The sequence below is a fragment of the Daphnia carinata genome, chromosome 6 (genome assembly GCF_022539665.2).
Source record: "Daphnia carinata strain CSIRO-1 chromosome 6, CSIRO_AGI_Dcar_HiC_V3, whole genome shotgun sequence".
NCBI classification, from domain to species: Eukaryota; Metazoa; Arthropoda; class Branchiopoda; order Diplostraca; family Daphniidae; genus Daphnia; species Daphnia carinata.
Genome location: NC_081336.1, coordinates 8,485,342 through 8,507,881, shown reverse-complemented (window position 1 = coordinate 8,507,881; position 22,540 = coordinate 8,485,342). Strand labels below are relative to the sequence as shown.

The following is a 22,540-nucleotide window of genomic DNA, read 5'->3' as shown; positions in this document are numbered from 1 at the left end:
AGTAAAGCGGAAGGGAAACGAAAGAAAAAAAAAAAAAAAAGAATATCGGCGCCGGCGCAGATGGCGACATCCTCCGTGCCCGAGTTGTGTTTCGTATCTCTCTTTCTCGGTTTCACAATGATGATATCCCGGCTCTATGTATGAAAAAAGAAAGGACGAATAGCGCGCAGCATCCAGCCAAGGAAATATCGGCGAGTGCACGCACCTTGTTAACGGGCAGTCGGTTGGCGTAAGGTGGGCCAGCAGGATCCTTCCTTTTGTCCTCCCACTCGACTTGTTTCTATCTCTCTCTCTCTCTAACCTCTTCCTTTTTCCTCCCCATTCGAAATTTCATCATCCGTTATCCATTTCCCTCATATTTTTTTTTTTTCAATTCCTAACCAACCCCATTATTATTTTTTTTTTAATGAATAATTTTTAATTCTTCTTTCAGCTGAAAAAATCGCGAGAAGAGAAACGTGTTTTTTAAGTGATCAGTGGTGAATTAACAATTAAACAAAAAAAAAAAAAAAAATTGTGAACGAATGACTGGGCAAAAGGGACGGCCGAAGCCATGAAGAAGAAACCGTGTCATCGTTGTTGGCTCTTACTATCGGTGTTGGTGATGGCCACATTGGCACGTTCGGTGTCCAGTCAACTGACGTTCACGTTTCAACAGCCGCAACGTGAAAGCGAATACGCGCACCATTTGATCCGCATTCCGGGCGACATCGTTTTCGGCGGATTGTTCCCCATGCACGAGCACCTTGTGCTCTCCGATCACGCGGCCACGGACGGAGCGTCGGGGAGCGGAGGCGCGGCCGGCAGCAGCAGCGGCGGAGGCGGACTGGAATTCCCGTGCGGGGCCATCAAGGAGGAGAAGGGCATCCAGCGGCTGGAAGCCATGCTCTACGCCCTGGATCTCATCAACGACGACCCCAACATTCTGCCCAACATCACCATCGGCGCCGTCATCCTGGACACTTGCTCCAGCGACACCCACGCTCTCGACCAGTCCATGGAGTTTGTCCGCTCCTACATGAACAAGGTACCTACCTACCTTTCAATTTCGTACTATCATCCGCCTGCGGCTATTTATAAAAAAAAAAAAATCCCCCGCTAACCTCTCCCCCCCCCCCCCCAAACGTTGCCGATGGTTTTTTTAAAATGTACACGATGGAAGCAAGATGTAAACAACATGGAACACATGTCGAAACATAAGCGCCGCAGGGAATCCGCCTTGTAGTTTGTTTGCCTGTGGGTTCGTACTGCCAAATTCTCTTTAAACGAAAACAATCATTTTTATTTCTTTAACATTTTTTTGCGAACCCATAAAGAAAAGAAAAAAAAAATGGAGTAAAGGTAAAGCTTCGAGTTAATGGCATTATGAGCTTCCTAACTGGAACGAACGGTCCAGTTTTCCGTGTGTGTGTGTGTGTATTAGTGTGGCAGAGCCACTAGATGGATATTATTTTTCTTATATGGCAGCGGGGGTGGGTGGGGGGGGGAGAGGATGTTGTGTTTTGGCCAGTCAAACTGTTGAGACGCTAGAGCTAAAAAAGAATTAGGAGCGCCCATTTAGCACGTCACTGACAGCCGTGCGTGTGTGTGTGTGTGTACGTACAGACACACACACATAATAATAGTACAGCCAAACGGCCGTAGGAAAAATAGGGAAGCTTTAAGGAGCTCTGACGTCGGGAATTGAGTCTTGACATAACGAGGAGAAATAGGGACGCGCCCTTTTTTTTTTTTTTCTTTTTTATTTCTCGTCGAATAAAAGAAATAAAAAGAACGTGTTGTTTACGCCGCTGTCGGGATGGATGACAATAAAAAAAAAAGAGATGAGCCCCCCCCCCCCCCTTTTTTTTTTAATGAAGGCAAAAGCTAATTTTGAAATGTCAATTTGCTTTGTTGTCGATTTGATTGCGGTCTGAGGGGGGGGGGGGGAGGGCGTTAGTCGCAGACATGCGAAACTTGGTATGTTCCTTCCCAATATCATTCCGTTGTTTATGACCGATACAGACACCCCCCCTCCCCCCTTGCTGAAAATGATTTACAGAGACAATCAAGTCGTGCGGGGCAGAAAAGAGAGAGAAACGCGTTGATGCGGGAAGAGAGGCTCGTCTTCGCGCCTCTTGTGGGAAACGTGGGCAAACTTGACAACTGGCCTATTGATATTACCAAACGATTTCTTCTCCGTTTCATTTCGTGCGTCTGATCCAGACGTAGCGGCGAATCTCATCAAGTAGCGCCGGGATTTCCCCAATTTGTTTGTCACACACACACACACACAAGAGTCCCATCCGATGGAAAATATTGGCTTCCTTTTATTTGTTTCATATTGCCCAACACACAATGTGTTTGCCTGGAGGCCTGTACAAAACATTTGCTCTGATAGCATCGAGAGCTTATGGCAATTGAATGACGAAAATTGACCCTTTTTAATCTTCTTTAATTAATTAATTTATTTTTTTAAAACATTCTTTATGGATGTGATGGAGGAACAAGGACGTGTGTGTCTCGTGGTGGGTTAGATAGCAACATGCGACGTGCTTTTCATCCGCCTGGCCAGCTCTAGACAACTCTCTCTCTCTCTCTCCATTGACACACTCTTAACTCTTAGATGAACTGGGAGGAGGGCTGGTGATTCTGGGGACTTTCTATCTACGCACGACAAAGAGCTGCTTCTTTCTTTTGCTATCAAAGTTTGCCATCATCGATCAGTTCACTCCTTCTCCATCTTTCAAGCGAACAAGATGAAGAGAGAGAGAGAGAAAAAAAAAAAAAACGCTTTCTATCAATATCTAATACACATTCGAGAGAGAGGCAAGGGGTTACCCAGTCCTGTGCATTATATATCCTGTCGTATGGAGGCTGGACCTTTGAAGAAAAAAAACAAAAAAAATAAAATCATTTTCTTTTTTTCTATCTCTCGAGAAAGAGAAGAAGAGAAAAAAATTGGAACGTCATCAATATGCGATCATGGCGCCCTCCCCCAACAGCAGCCGAATCAATCAGCTAATGGGTGTAGGAAGCGATCCCTTAACAAATAAGTTAGCATTTGAATTATTTTTTTTTTTTTTAACAACGTTAACATCTAATGTTTTGAAAGTAATTCTTTTGTTTTTTTTTAACAATGCAATTGTATTTGATCGCATAGTCCCACTAAACTATCGATCGTTAGCCTTGCGCTTATTTTTTTTTTCTTCCTTGTTATTATTTTTTTTTTTTTTTAACATGTGTCCTAAATCTATTCGGTTTGATTTCCATAGCTTTTTAAAGGGAATAAAAAAAAAACATCATTTTTTTTTTACATTGTGACGGAAGGGAGAGACTAGAGTGTTGCAGCCGGAAGGCGTCTGTTGTGCACACGCTAGACGAACGAAGAAGGGTAGCACAAAAGAGATGAACGTTGTCGTTCGACGATGATGGTGCATTGTGTATCTTTGCCCTCACCAATTCCTCTTTTGTCTGATTATTTTTTTTTTTTTTTTCCTGTTGTATATTTTTCAATCATCAAGTCCTTTTCCTGTAGGCAGAGTGTAGAAATGTTGACGACAACGAGAACGCGCATAAAGATTTGAACAAAAGGCATCGAACAAAATTGGAGGCACGCAATCCATCGATCGCCCCCCTCCCCGCCTTACCACTCGATCAGTTATCAAGATCACGAAAATATTCACAAGCGCTCACATGTTTTAGGACGATATATCTTTCGGCGTGCACGGCATTTGCAATTTATTATTAATTTTTTTTTTTTTTTGTGTGTTTCGATTGTCGAATTCCTTTTTTTTTTTTTGTTAAGGATCCAATAACTTTGCGGATGGAATAGCGCAGAAAATGACAGCCATGGAAATGGTGCATCATCTCGAAATGCCTTGCACACGGAAACGGGACGACGTGATGTGTGAGCTCACAATCAGTCCCGCAAACAACAGCAACCGCAGTTTTTTCTTTTCCGCTTTTGTTTTTTTTTTTTATTAGTTTCCATCTCGTTCCGAGTTTTCTCTTTTTTTTTTCCCCTCTCGTTGTTTTCCTATACTCGTCACGTCCACCATGACTTCCGTGAAACTTTGAGCACGGCCTCCCTTCTCGGGAAGAAACGGGTCGATTTGACTCTCGGCAGGAAAACTTCTTTCATTTTTTTTTTTCCCTCTTTAAAGAAAAGAAAGAAAAAAAAAAGAGAAGCAAATATGACACGCAAGCGATCGAAAATGGGGGAGGAAACGGGGGTTGGGGGGGGAGAAACTAAATAATAAGAGAAATGAAGATGTCGGATCGATGAGTTTCCGTCATGCATTTCAAGTGGGATAATATCCATTCATCACTCATCGGGATCAAAAAAAAAAAAAATGGTGGGGTTTGCTCGAGTTCTTGAACGTCAGCTGATGGCTGTCATTCACAACAAATAGGATTGTGTACGTGTGTGTGTGTTTTTTTTTTATTATTATGCTACGTGGATTTAATATCTCATTTGCTAGCATCCTTACTTGTAATGGCAATTCTCTAGCCCCTATCGTTTCATTCCATAGAAGATGCAATTAAATAATCATTTATTTCTTTTTCATGTGCTGCTGCTGGCGATCGAATTGGATTTTGCAGGATGCCTCCGAGTACCAGTGCGAGTCTGGCGAAGCGCCGCGCTACGTTCCGCACAAGCCCATCACGGGCGTCATCGGTGCCAGCTTCTCCACCGAGTCCATCATGGTGGCCAACATCCTTCGCCTCTTCAAGGTATTTTCCCCTTTTTCTTTTCTTTTTTATTTATTTATTCCAATTCCAGGCGACGCTTATCCGCATTAAGGTGATGGGTGACAAAACACAAGAAGACGCTATCAAACAAACTGCCTTTTCTTGAAACCTGACGAAATGAGAAAAAAAAAAAAAGAAGAAAATTGGAGCGAATCTAAAAAAATTGTTCTTTTGTTCACGCTGGAACGTTTTTCCTACATCAAAAGAAATCCCCCAACCCCCTTTTTTTTTCTTCCTCTTGGAGAGGGAGCAAAAAAGGAATGAAAAGACATGTTTACCATTGAAAACTACTGGCTAGCTGGGGAAAAAAAAGGGGGGGGTCATGAAAGAAACAAGATGAGCTGGGCGAAAAAAAAAAATGAGTGTGTGTGTGTGTCTCCACGTTTGATAACGGATCGATTGGATGGATGTTACTACACGCTACTACATCTAAAGTGTCGACTTGGTGTGTGTGTGTGTGTGCGTGTGTGTTGACACTGAACACGAAATGCAAATAAAACGAAGAGCATCATGGCGAATGCGGAGGATGCGTGAAAGAGTTCTTGTTGGCCGCGTCTGGCGATGATGGAGTGGCCCCCCCACAATTTCCATTTATCTATTTCAATGCGAACGCACGAGAGTCGACAGTTTCTTTTAACGACGCCGAGGAAAACGTGTCGGTTTAAATAACCTACTTGGCTTATCCCTGCCATTTATTTTTAAAATAAGAGGATTATTACATCATGGAGAGAAAAGCGCTCAATTTCGGCCGTGCGTGAAACAAAAAGCAAAGCGTGAAGTGCTTTTATGTATTTTTTTTTTTTGAAACGCCAATTATTAACGAGCATTGATGAAATTGGAAAAAAAAAATGGAGCTGCAAGGATTTATTAAGGTGGCTGAAGGGAAAGATTTAAACTAACAGGAATTGTGAAGAAAAATGGCCTCTCTTTTGCTACATAACTCATTAGATATTAGATTTGTATTCGTTTAACAAGAGTCTGCAAAGTTTTTCTCCTACGTCCATCAAAAGTTTTGTGTAACACCTCCCCAGAAAAAAAAAAAGGTGGGGGCCCATGTGCAATTTGAATAACAGAAATTGTCTCCTTTTGAAGTAGCAAGACGAACAAGTTTTCTTGTACTGTAAAGATGGAGACTTGTGTGAGTGCAGCAAAGTTTCGCAGACCAATTTTTGAGGCCTCACCGTTTCACCCCTTTCAAAGTTGAAACTACCTTGTAATTGAAAACTTACTTTCAAAACTAAATATTCTTTCGCAGACCAATTTTGAGGCCTCACCGTTTCACCCCTTTCAAAGTTGAAACTACCTTGTAATTGAAAACTTACTTTCAAACTAAATATTCTTTCTTAAAGCTTATTCAAATTTCGTAATCATTTAGAATTTCGATGATGAAAAAAATGAATTCAATGTTTGTTTTTGTTTTTGTTTTTACATAAACAGATACCGCAAATCAGCTACGCTTCGACCAGCGCCGAATTGTCGGACAAGTCGCGATTCGAGTATTTCAGCCGAGTCGTCCCGCCAGACAATTTCCAGGCTCAAGCGCTCGTGGAAATGGTCCGCCAACTCGGATGGAAGTACGTCTCTACCGTCGCCGTCGAAGGCGATTACGGCGAAAAGGTCAGTCAGCATTTCTTTTCAACTGAAACCGTTCACACAATTCAATGCAAAACGAAGACGATCCAATTCACTTGGAATACGAACGTCTTTACGCGTCTTCTATTTATTAAAAAAAAAAAAAAAAAATCGAGCGCTGGAAATGAAAGATGCTCACGTCTTCATTGTTCCAGGAAAACAAATGACATTGAGCCGACTGAAATAACAGAACTAAAGTTTCCTTCAACATCTTACGTGTGTGTGTGTGTGTGTGTGTCCACATACACACACACGTAAACAAAAGACAATAGGATTCTCTTCGTTTCGCTCTCGATCTTGTGTGTCTGCGCTTCGTGTTCTATTTTCTTAGCGCTAAGTGATGCGTTATGTTCGAACCGTTTTCGGGGACTTAATCTTAAGCAAATATTTGTAGATCCACATGCCCAAGTGTGCCTCTTATTGAGCCACCTCCTCTGCCGGCAGACAAGAGAAAACAAAAGATTGTCAGACTTAACTAGGATGTATGCACTCTTATCGCTGATTGGCTATAAATAATCGAATTATATCCAAAGTCTTTCCGGAAAATGTGCCTCACAGCCGCAAATATCAAAGAATTTCAGTCTACGTTAAGTTATCGTGTTGTTTTTTTCCAACTTGTCCATTAGATTCGTTCATCAGCGATCGAGTGCAAAACATAAAAAAAAAATGAAAACGTCGTCTCGTTTCAAAAATATTGAAAATAATCTTTTCATTTTTCTAAATAAATTATAGGGAATCGCTTCGTTCGTAACGTTGGCCGAATCGGCGGGCATTTGCATCGCCGTGTCGGAGAAGATTTTGCGACGGGCCGAAGACGCTGATTACGATCGCATCATCGAACGTCTGTCGCAAAAGTCCAGCGCTCGCGGCGTTGTCATGTTTGCCGACGAAGACGAAACCAGGTAACATCATCGACTTTCTTTCCCTCATAAAACTTAACGTAACGGCGACGGCCGTAAACATCTTTGGTGAATGATTTTGTTTTTTTTTTTGTTTTGTTTGCGGCTTTCGTGTCGTGAGTCTCTGATGAATGGTCTGCCGACGGCAATAACACACTGCATGACGGCACGATCCAAATCCTTCATAGAAAAATAACATGACGAAGTAGTGCGGCATCATCATCTACTACAATGGCAGGATTTCCGCCGACGGCGAGTTTATAAAAGCCTTGCGGAGATGGGAAGGGAAAGCTGGGAATAGAATACCAGATAATAATGGAGTCCCTCTGCGTGGGGGTAGGTGGGTGGGGTTTTTTTTTTTAGAAAAGAGGATGGAGGAATAATATATGCCACTCAAATGTTATCGTGTTGAGGCACACATTTTTCGAGACCCAAACTAAATGATGCACTATATATCATTTCACGCTTTACTTCGCTAACAAGAACGCAAATGATGGCTGATTATTTGATCAAATGTTTTGTCGCCATATTGCATTTTAGCTCCGCCAATCCAACGTTTTTTTTTTTTTTTTTTTTTTTAAATTTCTAATACCAAGTTCTTTTTAAATGAAGAATTAGATTTGGGGATAAAAGAAAAAAAAAGAGACATAAATAAATAATGGGATAACAAATAAAACAGGCGAATGCTGGCGGCGACGATGCGGCTCAACAAAACAGGTCAATTCCTTTGGGTTGGCAGTGACTCGTGGGGAGCCAAATTGCATCCGGTGCGGGATCAGGAGTTCGCTGCTGAAGGAGCCATTACCATCCTACCCAAAAGATCCTCATTGGCTGGTAAATATACTCTCTGCTTTTTACCCAACCTTTTTCTTTTTTTTTTTTTCTTCTTTCGTTTCCAACGTCATCCAGTTAACAGCTAAACAGTTTAGATTACACTCTTTGTAGCACGCACAAGTTAACCTTTCTATTTAAAACAAAACAAAAAAAAAAAAGAGAAACTTAAATCGAGTCCCTAGACGATTATGATCAAAGCACGCGGGAGTTAATCATTCAAAGTGCAGCGCAAAACACCTGATGTACGCCATCTTTTATGCCTATTTTAAGGGAATATATTCCGCTGCAATTAAATATTGAAAAAAAAAACGGGAACGTAAAAATCAATAAAAACAAAAAAGAAAATTTGTTTTGAATCACGAAAACAAAATTTGTTGGTAACGTTGTTGCCATGGATTCTGGGCTAACGACGTTCACTGTCAGCGCTCGGCAATCAACTGTGAAAAACGAATACGACGTGCATACAAAAAAAAAATGTTTTGAATTGAAAATTGGCCACGAAAATGAATTGCTATTAAATATTGAAATTTTGGTGTTATTCGGGTGCAGGTTTCGACACGTACTTTAAAGCGCTGCGACCAAAGACGGCGAAAGTGTGCGGCAGCGTTGGCGGTTTGGCTAATCACAATGGCGGTGGGTTGGCGGCAGGTGCGGCATCGTCGGCGGCCAACGCGACCGGCTTCGGAGAGAATCAATACTATCGCAACGCTGTCAAAGGCTCTCGCATTTACAACTGCCGCAATCCTTGGTTCCGCCAATTCTGGGAACAGCATTTCAAATGCAGGTTCAATACGAGCGCATCCGGCAGCGCAGGCGGAACGAATCTGCCCGAATGCAAAGGGGGAGATAAGCTCACTTATTACGAGCAAGAAGGTCTCGTGCCTTTTGTCGGTGAGTTGTTTTTGTTGTTGTCATCCCTCATTTGCATTTTTTTTCTTTTTCTTTTTTTTTTTTTCAATTTAAAAGAATTTTTTTTAGGGAAGAGGGTGGGGCGTTCTTGTTTCATTAAAGTTAGGGAAAGTTGTACTTCCTTGGGCGGTTGTGTGTTCTGACGAAACTTTACGTTCGCCGTACTACTAAGAAAGGGGAAGCGCGTCACTTTGATGAATTTCATAGCCGCGAATCGAGTGAAGACTCTTCATTTCCAAGAAAAACTTATTTCTGCGTGGAAAAATCTATTGTTGGGCCTCATTTTTTTTTTTTTAATGAGGGGGGGGGGGGTTGAATAGAAACGCGACTATGGGTTGTACGCAGGCCGGCTGATTAGGGTGACTTGCAGCCGTTAATTAGATTGCGATGGAGGAGATGTTAGAGGCGTACGCAACAATGCCTTTCATTTGATTCACTTTGGAATGAATTCGCATCCACGATTATGCCGTTCAATCATTTCCATTTTTAAAATGGATTCGTTTTTTTTTTTTTTTTTTTAAAAAGGCGGCAAACAAACGGCATTCATTATTATCTAGTCTTAGAAAATAAACCACGCACACACATAGTCCCTCTCGCAGTTTTGGCAAGGGCGTTAGCAGACAAGCACTTGGAACTTTTCACTCCCTTTTTCTTTTTTTTTTTTCTTACGTTGCTCGTGTTCTTGTATACGCGGCGACAATATCCAATCAGCTGAACGGGCAAGAGCTGTTTCCGTCGGATAAAGTTTTTCTTTTCTTTCGTGAGGAAAGAGAAACCCAGAAATAAAAAAAAAAGAATGAAAGAATCTCTAGAGATGTATTCATTTGCTATTCCGTGTGTTTGGCTTCTCTATTCCGCTTTTTAACGGCGAAATGTTTTTATTTATTTTTTTTTATGTATATATATATATATATTTTTGATACGTGCGGGACTCTCGAATCAATCAGACGATTGTAAGGACACGAGATGCGACAAGTTTTGCGCGAAATGCCTCCGAGAATTCGCTGGATGCGCGGGTCGAGAAAAAGAGAGGTGCGAAATTGCGAATGGACTCGTTCGACTCTTTTAAACGAGTTATTTTATTTGAGTGATTTCGCTGGAACTGGGTGAAAGTTGTAGTTGAGTAACTCTCTCCGCCTCTCAATCCTGAATCGTTCTCCAATTCAATCGGAAATTTCGTTATGCCCAACGAGCCATTATATGGCGGACGGATCGATACCGCCCCGCCGACTGTCCATTGTTTTCGTCCGTCTACGGTCAAAACATGGAGCAGCATCACGAGCCGAAAAGATCCATCTATAGTACTAATGAACTTGCCCTTTTTTAAGTGGGGAGGGTTTGCTGCATTTAAATATCGTGTCACATCTCACTGCAAAATGTCAAACTCTTTGATGTCGTTTTTCTTTTTCAAAAACCTTATTATTATTTTTTTTTGAATGTTGAATTTCTTTGATGTTTGTCGACGTCATCGGTTCACCCAGTGGATGCTGTTTACGCCATGGCGCACGCCGTTCACCGCATGATTACTGATGTGTGCGGACCCGATGCTCGTGAGCTTTGCGACGAACTCAAACCCGCACCGTCCGGCAGGAATTTGCTCAAGTACATCCGAAACGTCAATTTTATCGGTACATTTTTTTTCCCCCTTTACATTCAATCCATCGATAATATCCCCCCTCCCCCCCAAAAAATAAAATAAAATAACAATCATTCAATTTCACAATAGGTCCTCAGGGTCAGCCGGTCCGGTTCAACAAGGATGGCGACGCCTATGGTAGCTACAGCTTCTATCAGTATCAGCGTCACGGCGGCAAGTACGACTACGTGCGCATCGGTGATTGGAGCGCCTCGTGAGTATCGCATTTCATTTGTTTTTTTTTTTTTTCCGTTTTCCTACCCCCTCCCCACATCTAGTACCTTCTTTTATTGCACGTCCTCTGACGACGACACTTGACGTTTGATATCGTCGTGATACGTTTCGCGTGTAGTAAACGACACTTTCATTCGCCATGCCAAGAAAACATTCTTACGATATTTGGCGGCCAGCTACTGACACTTCCGTCCTTTTGTTTATGTTTTTTTTTTTTTGTATTTTTCTAGGTTGGTGCTTAATATGAGTATGCTGGCCTGGCCCAACAGCACCAGAGGCACCATACCCAGATCCATCTGCAGCGAGGCTTGCCCCAACGGATACATTCGAAACTTTCAGGTGAAATCCATTTTGAGCGAGAAGGACGATGATACTTTTATTTTATCTATAGAATTAAATCTAAGCAGACAAAAATAAAGAGGGAGAAGCAAATCTCTGTTATTGTTCCAGGAAAGCGGCCAATGAATATTGGGGCTCTATAACATTGATAGGCATCGAATTGAAAAATTCCTTTTGCATCAAAACATCTACAAGATGATGGTCTTTTATTTTGTCACCTGATTGTTGCCCATTTTATTGCGCGTGCAGCTTTTACGTCCAGCCAAAAATGGCGAAAAGAAAAGTTTATGGCTTTTCTTATTTTCCCTCTCTCAACGTTCTCCCCTTTTATTGGACGTAGCCAAACGTTCGCTGCGGGTATTCAATAAAAACAAAATTCCAGGGAAAAAAAAAAAAAACACAAATTGGCGGGGAGAAAATTGCGAATAAAAACACAAAAGTTCGTGCGGTACGTAAAAAAAAAAAGAAAAAAAAAACTAACGTCTATTTTTTATTTGTTGACGCAGGATCAGTGTTGTTGGAGTTGCGTTTCTTGTCGCGAAGACAGCTACTCTTTCAACGACACTTGCGTCGCCTGCGCTCCCGGTTACGCGCCCAATCTGGAGCACAACGGCTGCGACAAGATTCCGGCCGAACATTTGACCTGGGACAGCCCCTGGGCAATCGTTCCGCTTGTTTTCTCCGCCCTAGGCGTCACGGCCACGCTGTTCACGCTGACCGTCTTCTTGCGTTACAACAGGTTTGATTCATCATCTCTCTCTTTTGAAATTAGTCATGAATCATATTTTTAAAAAAATTTGAATAATGCTGCCAGCACGCCGGTGATAATGGCATCCGGACGGGAATTGTGCTACTTGCTGCTGACGGGCATCCTCATGTGCTACTTGATGGCCATCCCCATCCTGGCCAAGCCCAACATGTTCACTTGCAGCGTCCTGCGCGTCGGACTCGGCTTCGCCCTCTGCCTCTGCTACAGCTCCATCCTGACCAAGACGAACCGCATCTCGAGAATCTTCAACCGCGGATCCAAAGCGGGCATCAAGCGGCCGTCCTACACCTCGCCAAAGTCGCAAATCGTCATTTGCTGCGGCCTGGCGTCCGTGCAACTGGGCGGCAGCCTCTTGTGGCTCCTGATTGAACGTCCCAGCACCAAAGAAGTGCACCCGCAGCCGTTGACTGCCGTGCTCACCTGCGGCGTCAGTAACTTGTCGCTGGTGCTCTCGCTCCTCTACAACATGCTGCTCATTATCCTCTGCACCTTTTACGCCTTCAAAACGCGGAAAATACCCGAAAATTTCAACGAGGCTAAATATATCGGTTTCACCATGTACAGCACCTGCATCGTCTGGCTCGCCTTTGTCGCCATCTATTTCGGAACTTACAACGATTACAAGGTAAAAGTGGCATCATTTCTTTGTTTTCAAGTCCGTTTTCGCTAATTGTTTTTGAAATCCAACAGATTCAAACGGCAACGCTGTGCGTTTGCGTCAACATCAGCGCTTCCGTGGCCCTGGGTTGCCTCTTTGTTCCAAAAGTCTACATCGTTCTCTTCCAACCGTACAAAAACGTCCGTACGCCTGGCAGCGGGGTAAGAATAAAACGACATAATTTATTTTCTTTTAATTGAATTGAAAAAAAAAATAATAATAATTTTTTTTAATTCAAAGGTGCAACGAGGTGGGGATCACCACCGAGGATTGAATAAATTCAGTAGCAGTGGCGGTGTAGGCGTAGCAGGTATAGTAGGCGCGGCCACGCCGAGCCACAGCCAACAGCCGTTGGCGAGCAGCATTAGCCATCCGCCGGCCACGTTGAGTAGCGCTACTCAGTCGATGACTTCGCTGAGCCGCTTCGCCAATCCCACTACACCGACGGCCACGACGACGGCGGCCGCCAGCAGCCTCACGTCGTCGCACAAAGCCATTTCGACGATATCGTTTGGCAGCGCCACGGTGGCCGTGCAGGCCAACGGCTCCGACACGAATCAAAGCCGGTCCGAAGCCGAACGCGATGCCAATAATCTCAGCTAGGGAAGGTGCGAGGTGCTGCTTTAAATACTGAAAAAAAAAAAACCCACTTCTTTTTCTTTTTTGTTTAAGGGAAAAACAAAAAGGTGAGCCCAATTTTAATTCATTCACATTTTTTTTTTTTTTTTTTTGAATTGTTTAAATGACGAAAATCGAAACATTTGGCGCTATGAAATGTGTACTCAAAATGGCAGCACCTCGACTTTCAGCAGCGAATTTATTTATTTTTTTTTTTTAATTAAAGTAAGAAATTCCAATTTGCTTTGCTTTTCTTGGCCAAGAATTACGTTTCCTATTTGTTCTACTCCTGCATCCGTCCTCGTGCGATTTTTCTCAGTTCTTTTTTTTTTTTTTTTTTTTCTCAGCCCTTTTTCCTTATTACAGAAATTATTGAAAACGTTAAATTGTATCTCGGGATCTCTAAATTCGTTTAAGTTTTTAAATGATTAAAGTTCTTTCTTTGCCAAGTTAACCGGAAAAAGGTCATTTGGTGTGGGTAGGCCGCCACGAGTTTTGTTTTAAAATGAAAGATAATTATGTCATTGCTACGTCAGTTTTTAAGTGTTTCAATGGGCCGTGCGTCAAGTTACGTTTTTATATGGCTTCTTTGGATAATTCTGTCTCTGGCAATCGCGTCCCGCAATTCTCTTTTGATTTTCATCTGCGGAATTGATTCTGGAAATGCAACACCCCTACCCCCACAATCCTAGACGAAATTCAAAAGGGTTGCGGGATGACTGAGCCCCTTTTGTCGAGACAGAATCATCACAAACAAGTTAACGAGATAACATATAAAAATTAACAGGTTCTTCGTTCAACCCCCCTTTAATAATAATAATAATAAAAAATGAGAATTATCATTCCCAATGAAAAGAAATAATTAAATGGCCGACATGTTAGGTATGTATGTGTGTGTATATATTTTGATTATTATCAATCATTTTTTTATCCTATCGTTCACGATGTTATCCCAATCTCACCTCCACAGCACACTTCCACGCCCTACATATTTATTTGATAAACAAATTCAACTCCCCCCGGTCTTCGTCTCTTCTGTAATGTAAATATTTAAAAAAAAAAAAAAATGTCTTTTAAACATGTATTATATTGCTACATACAAAATATGAATAATAAAACAATTTTTATATTGAAAACAACAGGTCATCTTCCCCCAAGATTGCGCCCACCATCCATTAGCCAGTGATAGCCCTCAATAGAAAAACGAATAGCCTGTCCCTCAGCCATCCGGTCCGAATAGTTTTCCCACCCAAACCGGAAGGAGAAGGAAACTCATCTGGACTCGCTGGTGGCGGTTTTTCAATTTATGGCGACATGTATCGTCGCGTAAAAGCGGTAGTAGTGACATTGACGCTATTTTATGCTAGACATACAGTTAGAACTATAATTATTATACATAGATCCGCAAGCTGTGTCACTGTTGATAAACTGGCAATGACGTCGTCTCTTATTATTAGCCCGGGCCTCAATGGCGATGAGTAACAGCCCCCCGTGCACAAATGTCTACAAGCATATCTCACATTGGCCCCTTTTTTTATTCCTCCATTTCACCAACCCGAACCAAAAAAAAAAAGAGAATAGAAGAAGACGATTGTGGCCACTGTCGCATTTGATATAAAGAAAAAGAGGCTGCTGGGCTGCCGCTCCCTGGGTGTCACAAAGATATGAGCACAGTCGTAAGCGATGACGTTCCTCTCTTTTTTGTTTTTTTATCTGGCGAGAAAACGAGAGACTATGTAGACAAATGAATCTTTTACGTCAAAAGATTTCTTCTTTCTCCTTTCTGCTTTCCCCCCATTCGAGTTATACTCCCTGGTTGCCATTCCTATATGTAAAGTAACCTTATATAGCATTCAGAGATCATCTGCGTCGGCCCCTTTGGATAGTTGTCCCAAGACGATACAAACCAAAAGAGCGAGCGGGGGTAGATAAGTCTGTACAGCACATGTGCATCATTCATGACTGTGGCAAGCGACAAAGACGGAGAATGCAACATAACTGTGCTAGTCTACATTAATCACAAATTCTCTGTTTGTACCCAGTCAAAAATGAATCCGTCCAAATATTTCGGCTTCGGTAAGCAATTCAGTGTGATTCTTTATTATTTATTCATTCATTTATTTAGAATTCTGTGTCGTATGGACTACGAGAAGAACGTCACTTTCTGGCGCAAAGTGGAAGCGATCAAAGACAAGTTGAGTGCAAAAGATGGAGATGTGCAACTGGATTATTGAACGGAGGCTATTTATACCGAGGTAAACCTATCGGAAAGTGATTGCTCTTGCAGCACGCTCCATTCCTGTTTTTAATCTCATACAAAACACGAGTCCCCCCATAATAAGATGGATTGCATAGCGTAGGTTGAGCTCTTTACGCATCCATTTAGACGAGAGGTTTCTATTGAAGCAATTTCGCTGTAAAGTACATAGAAACCAAGCCATTGCAAATGGTTGAATACGTAGCTGACGGAAGCTTTTGTTTAATGGCGGATAAAGTGGATACCAATCGATAAAGAATTCAGCGTGGAACTAGGTACTCTGTTTCAAGTATTTATTCATTTTTAAATGGCCGTATATCCTGAGATAACATCAAAATACTTTTAAAGGGCAGTCTTCGTGTGTGTTTTAAATTCTGAATAGCAATTGCTCCGAAAAAGGTTTTTATTTATATATTCATATGCCGTTGAATAATCCAAGGTTTTAATTTGGTTTAATGTACCATTGTTATATTTCAAATCTGTTCGAAGAATTTTCCGCTAATAGGATATACGGTGAAGTAGAGGAGCACAGGAAATCAAGCTAATTAACCAATCCCATTAAGGCCCTGTTATTGTTGAAAATCAACAGAATTACAGCCGATCCTGTTAAGGATTTTCATGGCAAACTGATTGCAACGAGATTTTAATGAAATCGGGTGAGTGAATAAGCATGATGATTTCCACTGCTTGCCCTCAGCCTACAAATTGAGATAAAACTAATCTAATATTAGAGCAAAACATAAACACCCAATTCAAGAAACAAATCGTTCAAAGCGAAGAAATCTATTGCAACATTTTAACATGATTACAATGTACACAGGATTTCACGGAGGTTATATTTGACTGCAGATCGTGTGGTTAAGTATCTCAGCTGATTATAAACTACCTGAAAAACGACACTTGAAATGATATTTCAATTTATATTCTAGGAAATTAATAAACCTCAACGAATCAAGTGCCGATTTCTTCCGCGCCTCTTCGGGAGCTTTGAGAATCTACTTTGAACGGGCGCGCATCTTCCTGCGCTTTCGCTTCAGTCTACGCATTCGCTTTTTGCGCCACTATTCAGACAAGTTTTGTTATTTAATTACCACACCGAGTACACGTAAGCAATTCTAATTTTCTAGTACAGACATCCGAGGAACTAAACGAAAAATCTTTATGTTTTACCTTAGCTCTCATGTTGCAATCGGACTCTGGAATCTAATCCGAGATCACCCAACTATATTCGAGAAAATATTTAACGTGAGATGAAGTAGAATGGAAGCTGAGAAAGAAACACTTACCTGTTTCAGGCTGCTGGAGAGAATGATAAATGTAGACACATTGCAGTCACTAAGTTACCTTCGACCGTCCAGGCTTCCCAACCTTTTTCAAGATCTGAGATGAAAGAAAGGGAATCTCCATCTGCTAGACAAAGGATCTCATTGGAAGAACAGAAGAGGTAAAGACCAATATTGCGCTTAAATTGTAAAGGAAGGAGGGGGTGGGGCGGTGGTTCGAGTCAGATAGCTTACCTAACAAAGGGACCGGCGTTTGCTGTCATTTAAAACAAAAGCTTGATGACTATCGAATTATTTTATTTCATGGTGTTTAAAGACAAACGCTTATCTTTGATGTTTACGTTTTGATTTCATATCTGATAAAAGAACGTCGGGTTTCTTAAGATTTCTCTTTGGTTTGCCATGGCATATTGGCGCTGTGTTCAAATTTTCTGAGGACATGAATCATTAATTGGGAGATAGCACCTGGCGGACAAAATTTGAACTTCACTTAATTGTTTTAGGGCGCATTTTGGCGTCAACCTTTTGTTGAACCTTTTTAGTTCAACTTTTCGTCAAGGTTGACGCCAAAACGGAAGAGTTGAGAAAAAGTTGAGCAAGGGGAGGAGTTGCAGTTGGCGGACAAAACTGGCGTTTGCCAAAACTTCTAGTTGAACCATCTACCGGGCAGTTGACGCAAAAATACAAGTTCACTAAAAAAGTTGAACTAAAAGTAGACGCCAAAATGCGCCCTTAGTGTGCAGCCTGCTTTGTTCAGTACCACGTTTTCTTTGCTAGGCAGCCGGAAGTTTTCGCTGCTATCATCTGAATGAGTAAGTATTCAGATATAAATGTTATATTACTAATATTTAATATATAAATATTAAGATAAATATGCATATGCCTCGACCGTGTCATTAATTTATAACAATTTCTTTTCATGTGACTCAGTCAACACATAAGGTTGTCATTTCAATGGGCTAAAAAATCAACTGGATATCAGCACTAGCATGTGGAATAGTAATTTTCTGTGTAAAAGATGAATTTCCAGATCTCACCATTTCTGCAGTGTAAGTTTGACAAAACTTGGATATTGATATAGTTTGTTCTTTAATTCACAGATTGATAACCCAATTTCAATCAGCTCATCTGAGCAGTATCGTGACATGATTATGTTTTTCCTGTCCTCATTCGACATTGCTTTTAATTTATTTATTTTCCTTTTCTCCTTATGATTGCCCTAAAGGTTGTATGTGATAAGAACACCAATCGCTGGATGTCAAGATGGATAGCCAGACAACAGGAATCATAAACAAATGACCAGAACACCACATTGGAATGCCCATTCGTAAATGATGTTCAGTCCTGGCATCTTCTGCAATAGTAATTGCACCTTAAAGAAAATATGTGTAGGTTATATATATATGAGAATAGTTAATACGAGGTTTAACATCTTGCAATAAACTTAATCTCGCTGACTGTATACAGCTTGTCATCGCTTATTTTCAGTGTGGTATCACACACTATTAGCATTTCACTACTGCTAGGACCAATAGTTAAAGAAAACAAATTGTCCAAATCTTTCGTCATATTCAAATCCAGGCAAACAGACTTATTATGTGCCTTTTAGCAAGTCTCAGCAAGAAAGAAAGAACCACACTTTCAGGGTCTTACATAATTTGTGATAGAATTAGAACAGGAAAAAGATAATAAATTCACATATCTGATCATAATTCAAGTTATCAGGTAAAAATCATTCGTTCTGTATACCAGATTTACATGAACTACTACTCTGATTCTTTTCTTTGTGCGGTTCATGTTCTCAAGTTATTCCTTACTTCCGAATTATTTCCGGAAAATTTGCATTAAAGGAAGTAAGGAAGTCCAAGTACAAAATTAACTCATCTAAGGGTGTCTAAATATTCCGAATACCTATTTTATAAGGCTTTAACAAACCTTTGTCGTGTCGGATTAAAACCTAGAAAATTGAATGCAACCGTCGTCTGCTATGTCTGCCATTAGCTACGTCAACATGCAACACTTTTTGCTCTCTTGATTTTTTAAGTTTTCACGTGGTTTTGTGCATCTATAGTACCACGTAAGTACCATATGATCATTTTACTTTTTAGGTTGCACAATTTTGCTTTATTTTTATAATTGGAAAGTGGATGCTAGTTATGTTAACAAGCTATGACAACTTGAGCATGGAAAGCTCGCAAGTCAATGCTGAGACTGTGCTTTGGAAAATGCAATCTTCAGATTTTTCTAGGGTTAAATGTCTCCCAATTCTTTTTCAGAGAATAGCAGAAATGTTATTGGTAAAGCTTAAGCAAGAGTATTTATTTGCAATGAGCCTCTCAGTAGTATTGTATGTAGACTCAAAAGTATTGGCTGAATCGTTTCAAGCTCAAGCCCACTAGTTGAGCTATTACTGTTTAAGATATCTCCCTTTTGTCATGTATATCTAGAGAATTAAATGTGTTATTAACCTTTCTCACCTTTGTTTTCAATGTTTGTGACTTCTGGGTGCACTAGGCATTTCCTTGTTTGAACTCCTTCAACCTTCATTCAACAAGCATAGCTTTATAACACAACTATTTGTGCCCAGCTCTTGTTGAAAGGAGATTGAAGATAATAGATTGCCATGCAGCTGGTGTCATTTTTTAAGTATTGAAGGCCATGTCTTAGAAGTAGCACCCCCTACCTTAAGTCCATTTCATCAGTACGGTCCTATTAATCCAAGAAATCACCTGAGCTAGTTTTTGTTTTCAAACTTGTGCCATTTTGACACCCCAGTTAGCTATAACCGTACTTTGATCTCTTTTTTTAAACCAAATATCATGTGGTTCTCGAATCTGATTTGTTTATCATCTGTTTCCCAGGGCATATAAGAACAATTTTCCTGGTAGTCGCCTCATCTGTCGCCTTTGCCATCGTCTCGTTGCTGTCTTTGCCTTTGCCATCGTCCCGTTGCCGTTTTCGCCATCGTCCCGTTGCCGTCTTCGCCTTCATATCGTCTCGTCGCCGTCTTCGCCTTCATATCGTCTCGTCGCCGTCTTCGCCTTCGCCATCGTCTTGCCGCCATCTTCGCCATCGTCTTGCCGCCGTCTTCGCCTTCGCCATAGTCTTGCCGCCGTCTTCGCCTTCGCCATAGTCTTGCCGCCATCTTCGCCATCGTCTTGCCGCCGTCTTCGCCTTCGCCATCGTCTTGCCGCCGTCTTCGCCTTCGCCATCGTCTTGCCGCCGTCTTCGCCTTCGCCATCGTCTTGCCGCCGTCTTCGCCTTCGCCATCGTCTCATTAAAGCCTTCGCCGTCATCTCATCGCCGTCTTCCCCATCGCCCCTCATGGAAAAATCGACTGAAAAAGGATGTAGCTCAGCATACAGCCCGCGGCGATGGCGGCGTTCATCGTGGATCGTCATCTTGGTATTTTATTTTGTAGTGTATTGTGTGTGTAGTATTTAAGTTAACCCATTGGCTGCCACCCCGTTTGTGTCCCATTTTTTTTGTAGCTTTAGGGAACCGTGGCGCTGTTCTGCCTCATGGTTTCTATACCATGGGGTGGGACAGTCGCCAATGCGCCTAAAGGCACAAGGCCTTGTGTCTTTAGGCGCATAGTAGGCAATGCACCAGCAGGGCCTCTCTTTGTCGGTACAGTGATAGTTTACCTGGGGTGTGCATTCCCGGAAAGGTTTCTATCACTGTGCCAGCCCGGACTTTGTCTTCTGACAAAGTCCCACTTGGTGGCGATCCTTACGACGCCACGCGTAGCTACTGTAGTTTACGCAACTAAAGGTTGCATGGCCTGGCAGCCAATGGGTTAACTTAGTTAAGTGTATGTATGTTTGTGTATTTGTATGTATGTATATATTTGTATATTGTTATATATGTAAAATAGTGGTGGAATTGTTGGGTGGAGGAGGGACAATAAAACAATTCATTTCAATTTACTTTTTTCTGTGTATTTCATTTAACATTAATTGACTAGAAATTATCAAAAACTTGGAATACTCGTTCCACCACCTATAACATTTAACAACCCAGCTATCAAAGAGTTGTTCAAAATCAGAAGAGCGCTTAATTTTTCTACCTACCTGTTCCACGTAAAGCTTAAAAAAAAAGGAGTAAGAGTCTTCAATACACAATTGAAAAAGAAGTTTTCTAAACTCACATTTTTAGTGTCATTCACAATGTGACACATTTGACCAGCCAGTTACGAACAATAAGAAGACCAAAATCATGTTGAACTGAAAATCTTTTATTTACACTAAAAAAAGAACACTCGCAGCATTCCTTTCTGCCACAGACCAACTCTGCAGCCAACGCAGCACACCAGGTACGTTCCAAAGATCTAGAAATAGTTACATAACTAAAACTGTTAACGATAAATTGTAACATCTGATAGAATTGAGTTGAATCTGTTAGTCTCTAGAAGATACAGATCGTTAAGCATGTTTGGTACAAAGGTGGGCGTATTTGCCAAACGGAGATGACAAACGTGCTGGTAAAGTCGAGCCCTGCTCCTCCTCCTTCTCTATATAATTTTTAATGAATGGTGCAATAACACTTGACGTAAATATTTGCAATAATACCTTTACCAAATTTCCTTGGATTTCATTCACAACACTCAGATTTAAGAAAGACACGAAATCAGTCGTGAAATTTTCAAGAAGGAAGACGTCCATTTTAGCAGCCATCCTGAGATCCAACGCCACGCGAAATGGAACGGCTGACAGAACAGCTGACAGAACAGTTGTGAAGGCCATGAAAATGAATTGTTATTTCGCCGCTAGATGTCTCGAAAATATTCAGAACATTTATCGCTGTGCAGAACACTTCAGTGTATGTGAGTAGATAGGTTAATGGTAAAGCATTAGCGAGAGAAAGTAAAGTTCTGAGGTTCGAATCTCAGTGTCGATAAACAAAAATTTTATATTAGGAAGCGAAAATCGTGTAATGTAAGCATTAATTTAACTACCATTGCCATCGTAGTCCATAGCTGAAAAGTAAAGCATTGGGTGGCTAAGCGCTATATCTCAGCACAGGTCCTGTCACAAAATAAAAATAAAAATTTTTAAATACGTATTGAGATTCATGGCTCAGTGGTTGAGCGTCGGCTTAGAATGACGAAAGTATATGGTTCGGAACCTTGTAGAGTCAAGTTTAACAATGTAAACAGTTTATCAAAAATATAAATAGTTGAACTGTAGAATTTAGATAGTGATCATATGTTTTCCTTCACTTCATTATTTCTAATGTAAGTTCCTCTAGTCCTGGAAATTAAATATTGTGTAAGCAACAAATATGTGATTCACGGCTCAATGGTTGGGCGTCGGCGTATGATGCCGAAAGTATATGGTTCGGAACCTTATAGAATCAAGTATAACAACGTATGCAATTTATTCAAAAAATTAATAGTTGAATAATAGAGCTTGGATAGTTATCATATATGTTTTCCTTCACTTCATTTCTAACGTAAGTTCCACTAACCCTCCAAATGGGAAAACAAATATTGTGCAAGCAACAACCATGTGATTCACGGCTCAATGGTTGATCGTTGGCTAAGTATGCCGAATGGCCAGGGTTCAAATCTCTGCTGCAATAGAAATAGTAGTAAACTACCTGGTATACAAGCGATTTAATAATTAACTCGCAATATAAAAATTTGTTATTGCAAGTGTTAAGTAGTTACCTTGAATTTATTGGCAAACGCGTAAGGTTAAAAGTGTGACTCATGGCTCAACGGTTGAGCATCGGCG

At 41.1% G+C, this 22,540-nt stretch overlaps 1 protein-coding gene and 2 long non-coding RNA genes across 3 annotated transcripts; 2 read left to right on the top strand and 1 right to left on the bottom strand.

Moving 5' to 3' along the window:
* The first annotated feature begins 422 nt into the window (after positions 1–422).
* Positions 423–14,343, top strand: LOC130702546 (metabotropic glutamate receptor 8-like). The gene is made up of 13 exons (XM_057524231.2): positions 423–1,027; positions 4,585–4,716; positions 6,172–6,351; positions 7,099–7,268; positions 7,945–8,099; positions 8,649–8,990; positions 10,490–10,636; positions 10,735–10,858; positions 11,109–11,217; positions 11,724–11,956; positions 12,032–12,611; positions 12,677–12,805; positions 12,885–14,343. The coding sequence occupies exons 1-13, from the start codon at positions 554–556 to the stop codon at positions 13,245–13,247; spliced, it is 3,138 nt and encodes a 1,045-aa protein (XP_057380214.1). The 5' UTR covers positions 423–553; the 3' UTR covers positions 13,248–14,343.
* A 1,943-nt stretch (positions 14,344–16,286) lies between these two features.
* LOC130702553 (uncharacterized) lies at positions 16,287–16,906 on the bottom strand. Its single transcript, XR_009004336.2, has 4 exons — positions 16,806–16,906; positions 16,690–16,741; positions 16,462–16,580; positions 16,287–16,405 (listed from the first exon to the last, which is right to left on the bottom strand). It is a non-coding gene; the product is annotated as an uncharacterized LOC130702553 (long non-coding RNA).
* A 572-nt stretch (positions 16,907–17,478) lies between these two features.
* Positions 17,479–18,264, top strand: LOC130702555 (uncharacterized). The gene is made up of 3 exons (XR_009004342.1): positions 17,479–17,614; positions 17,733–17,851; positions 18,028–18,264. It is a non-coding gene; the product is annotated as an uncharacterized LOC130702555 (long non-coding RNA).
* Positions 18,265–22,540: the final 4,276 nt, after the last annotated feature.

What these genes read in the sequence shown, in the direction of transcription:
- LOC130702546 (XM_057524231.2), top strand. Translation starts at nt 554, where the DNA reads ATGAAGAAGAAACCGTGTCATCGTTGTTGGCTCTTACTATCGGTGTTG. An exon ending in AAGGCGATTACGGCGAAAAG is followed by an intron (nt 6,352 to 7,098) that starts GTCAGTCAGCAT and finishes AATAAATTATAG; the next exon opens with GGAATCGCTTCGTTCGTAAC. An exon ending in CAAAAGATCCTCATTGGCTG is followed by an intron (nt 8,100 to 8,648) that starts GTAAATATACTC and finishes ATTCGGGTGCAG; the next exon opens with GTTTCGACACGTACTTTAAA.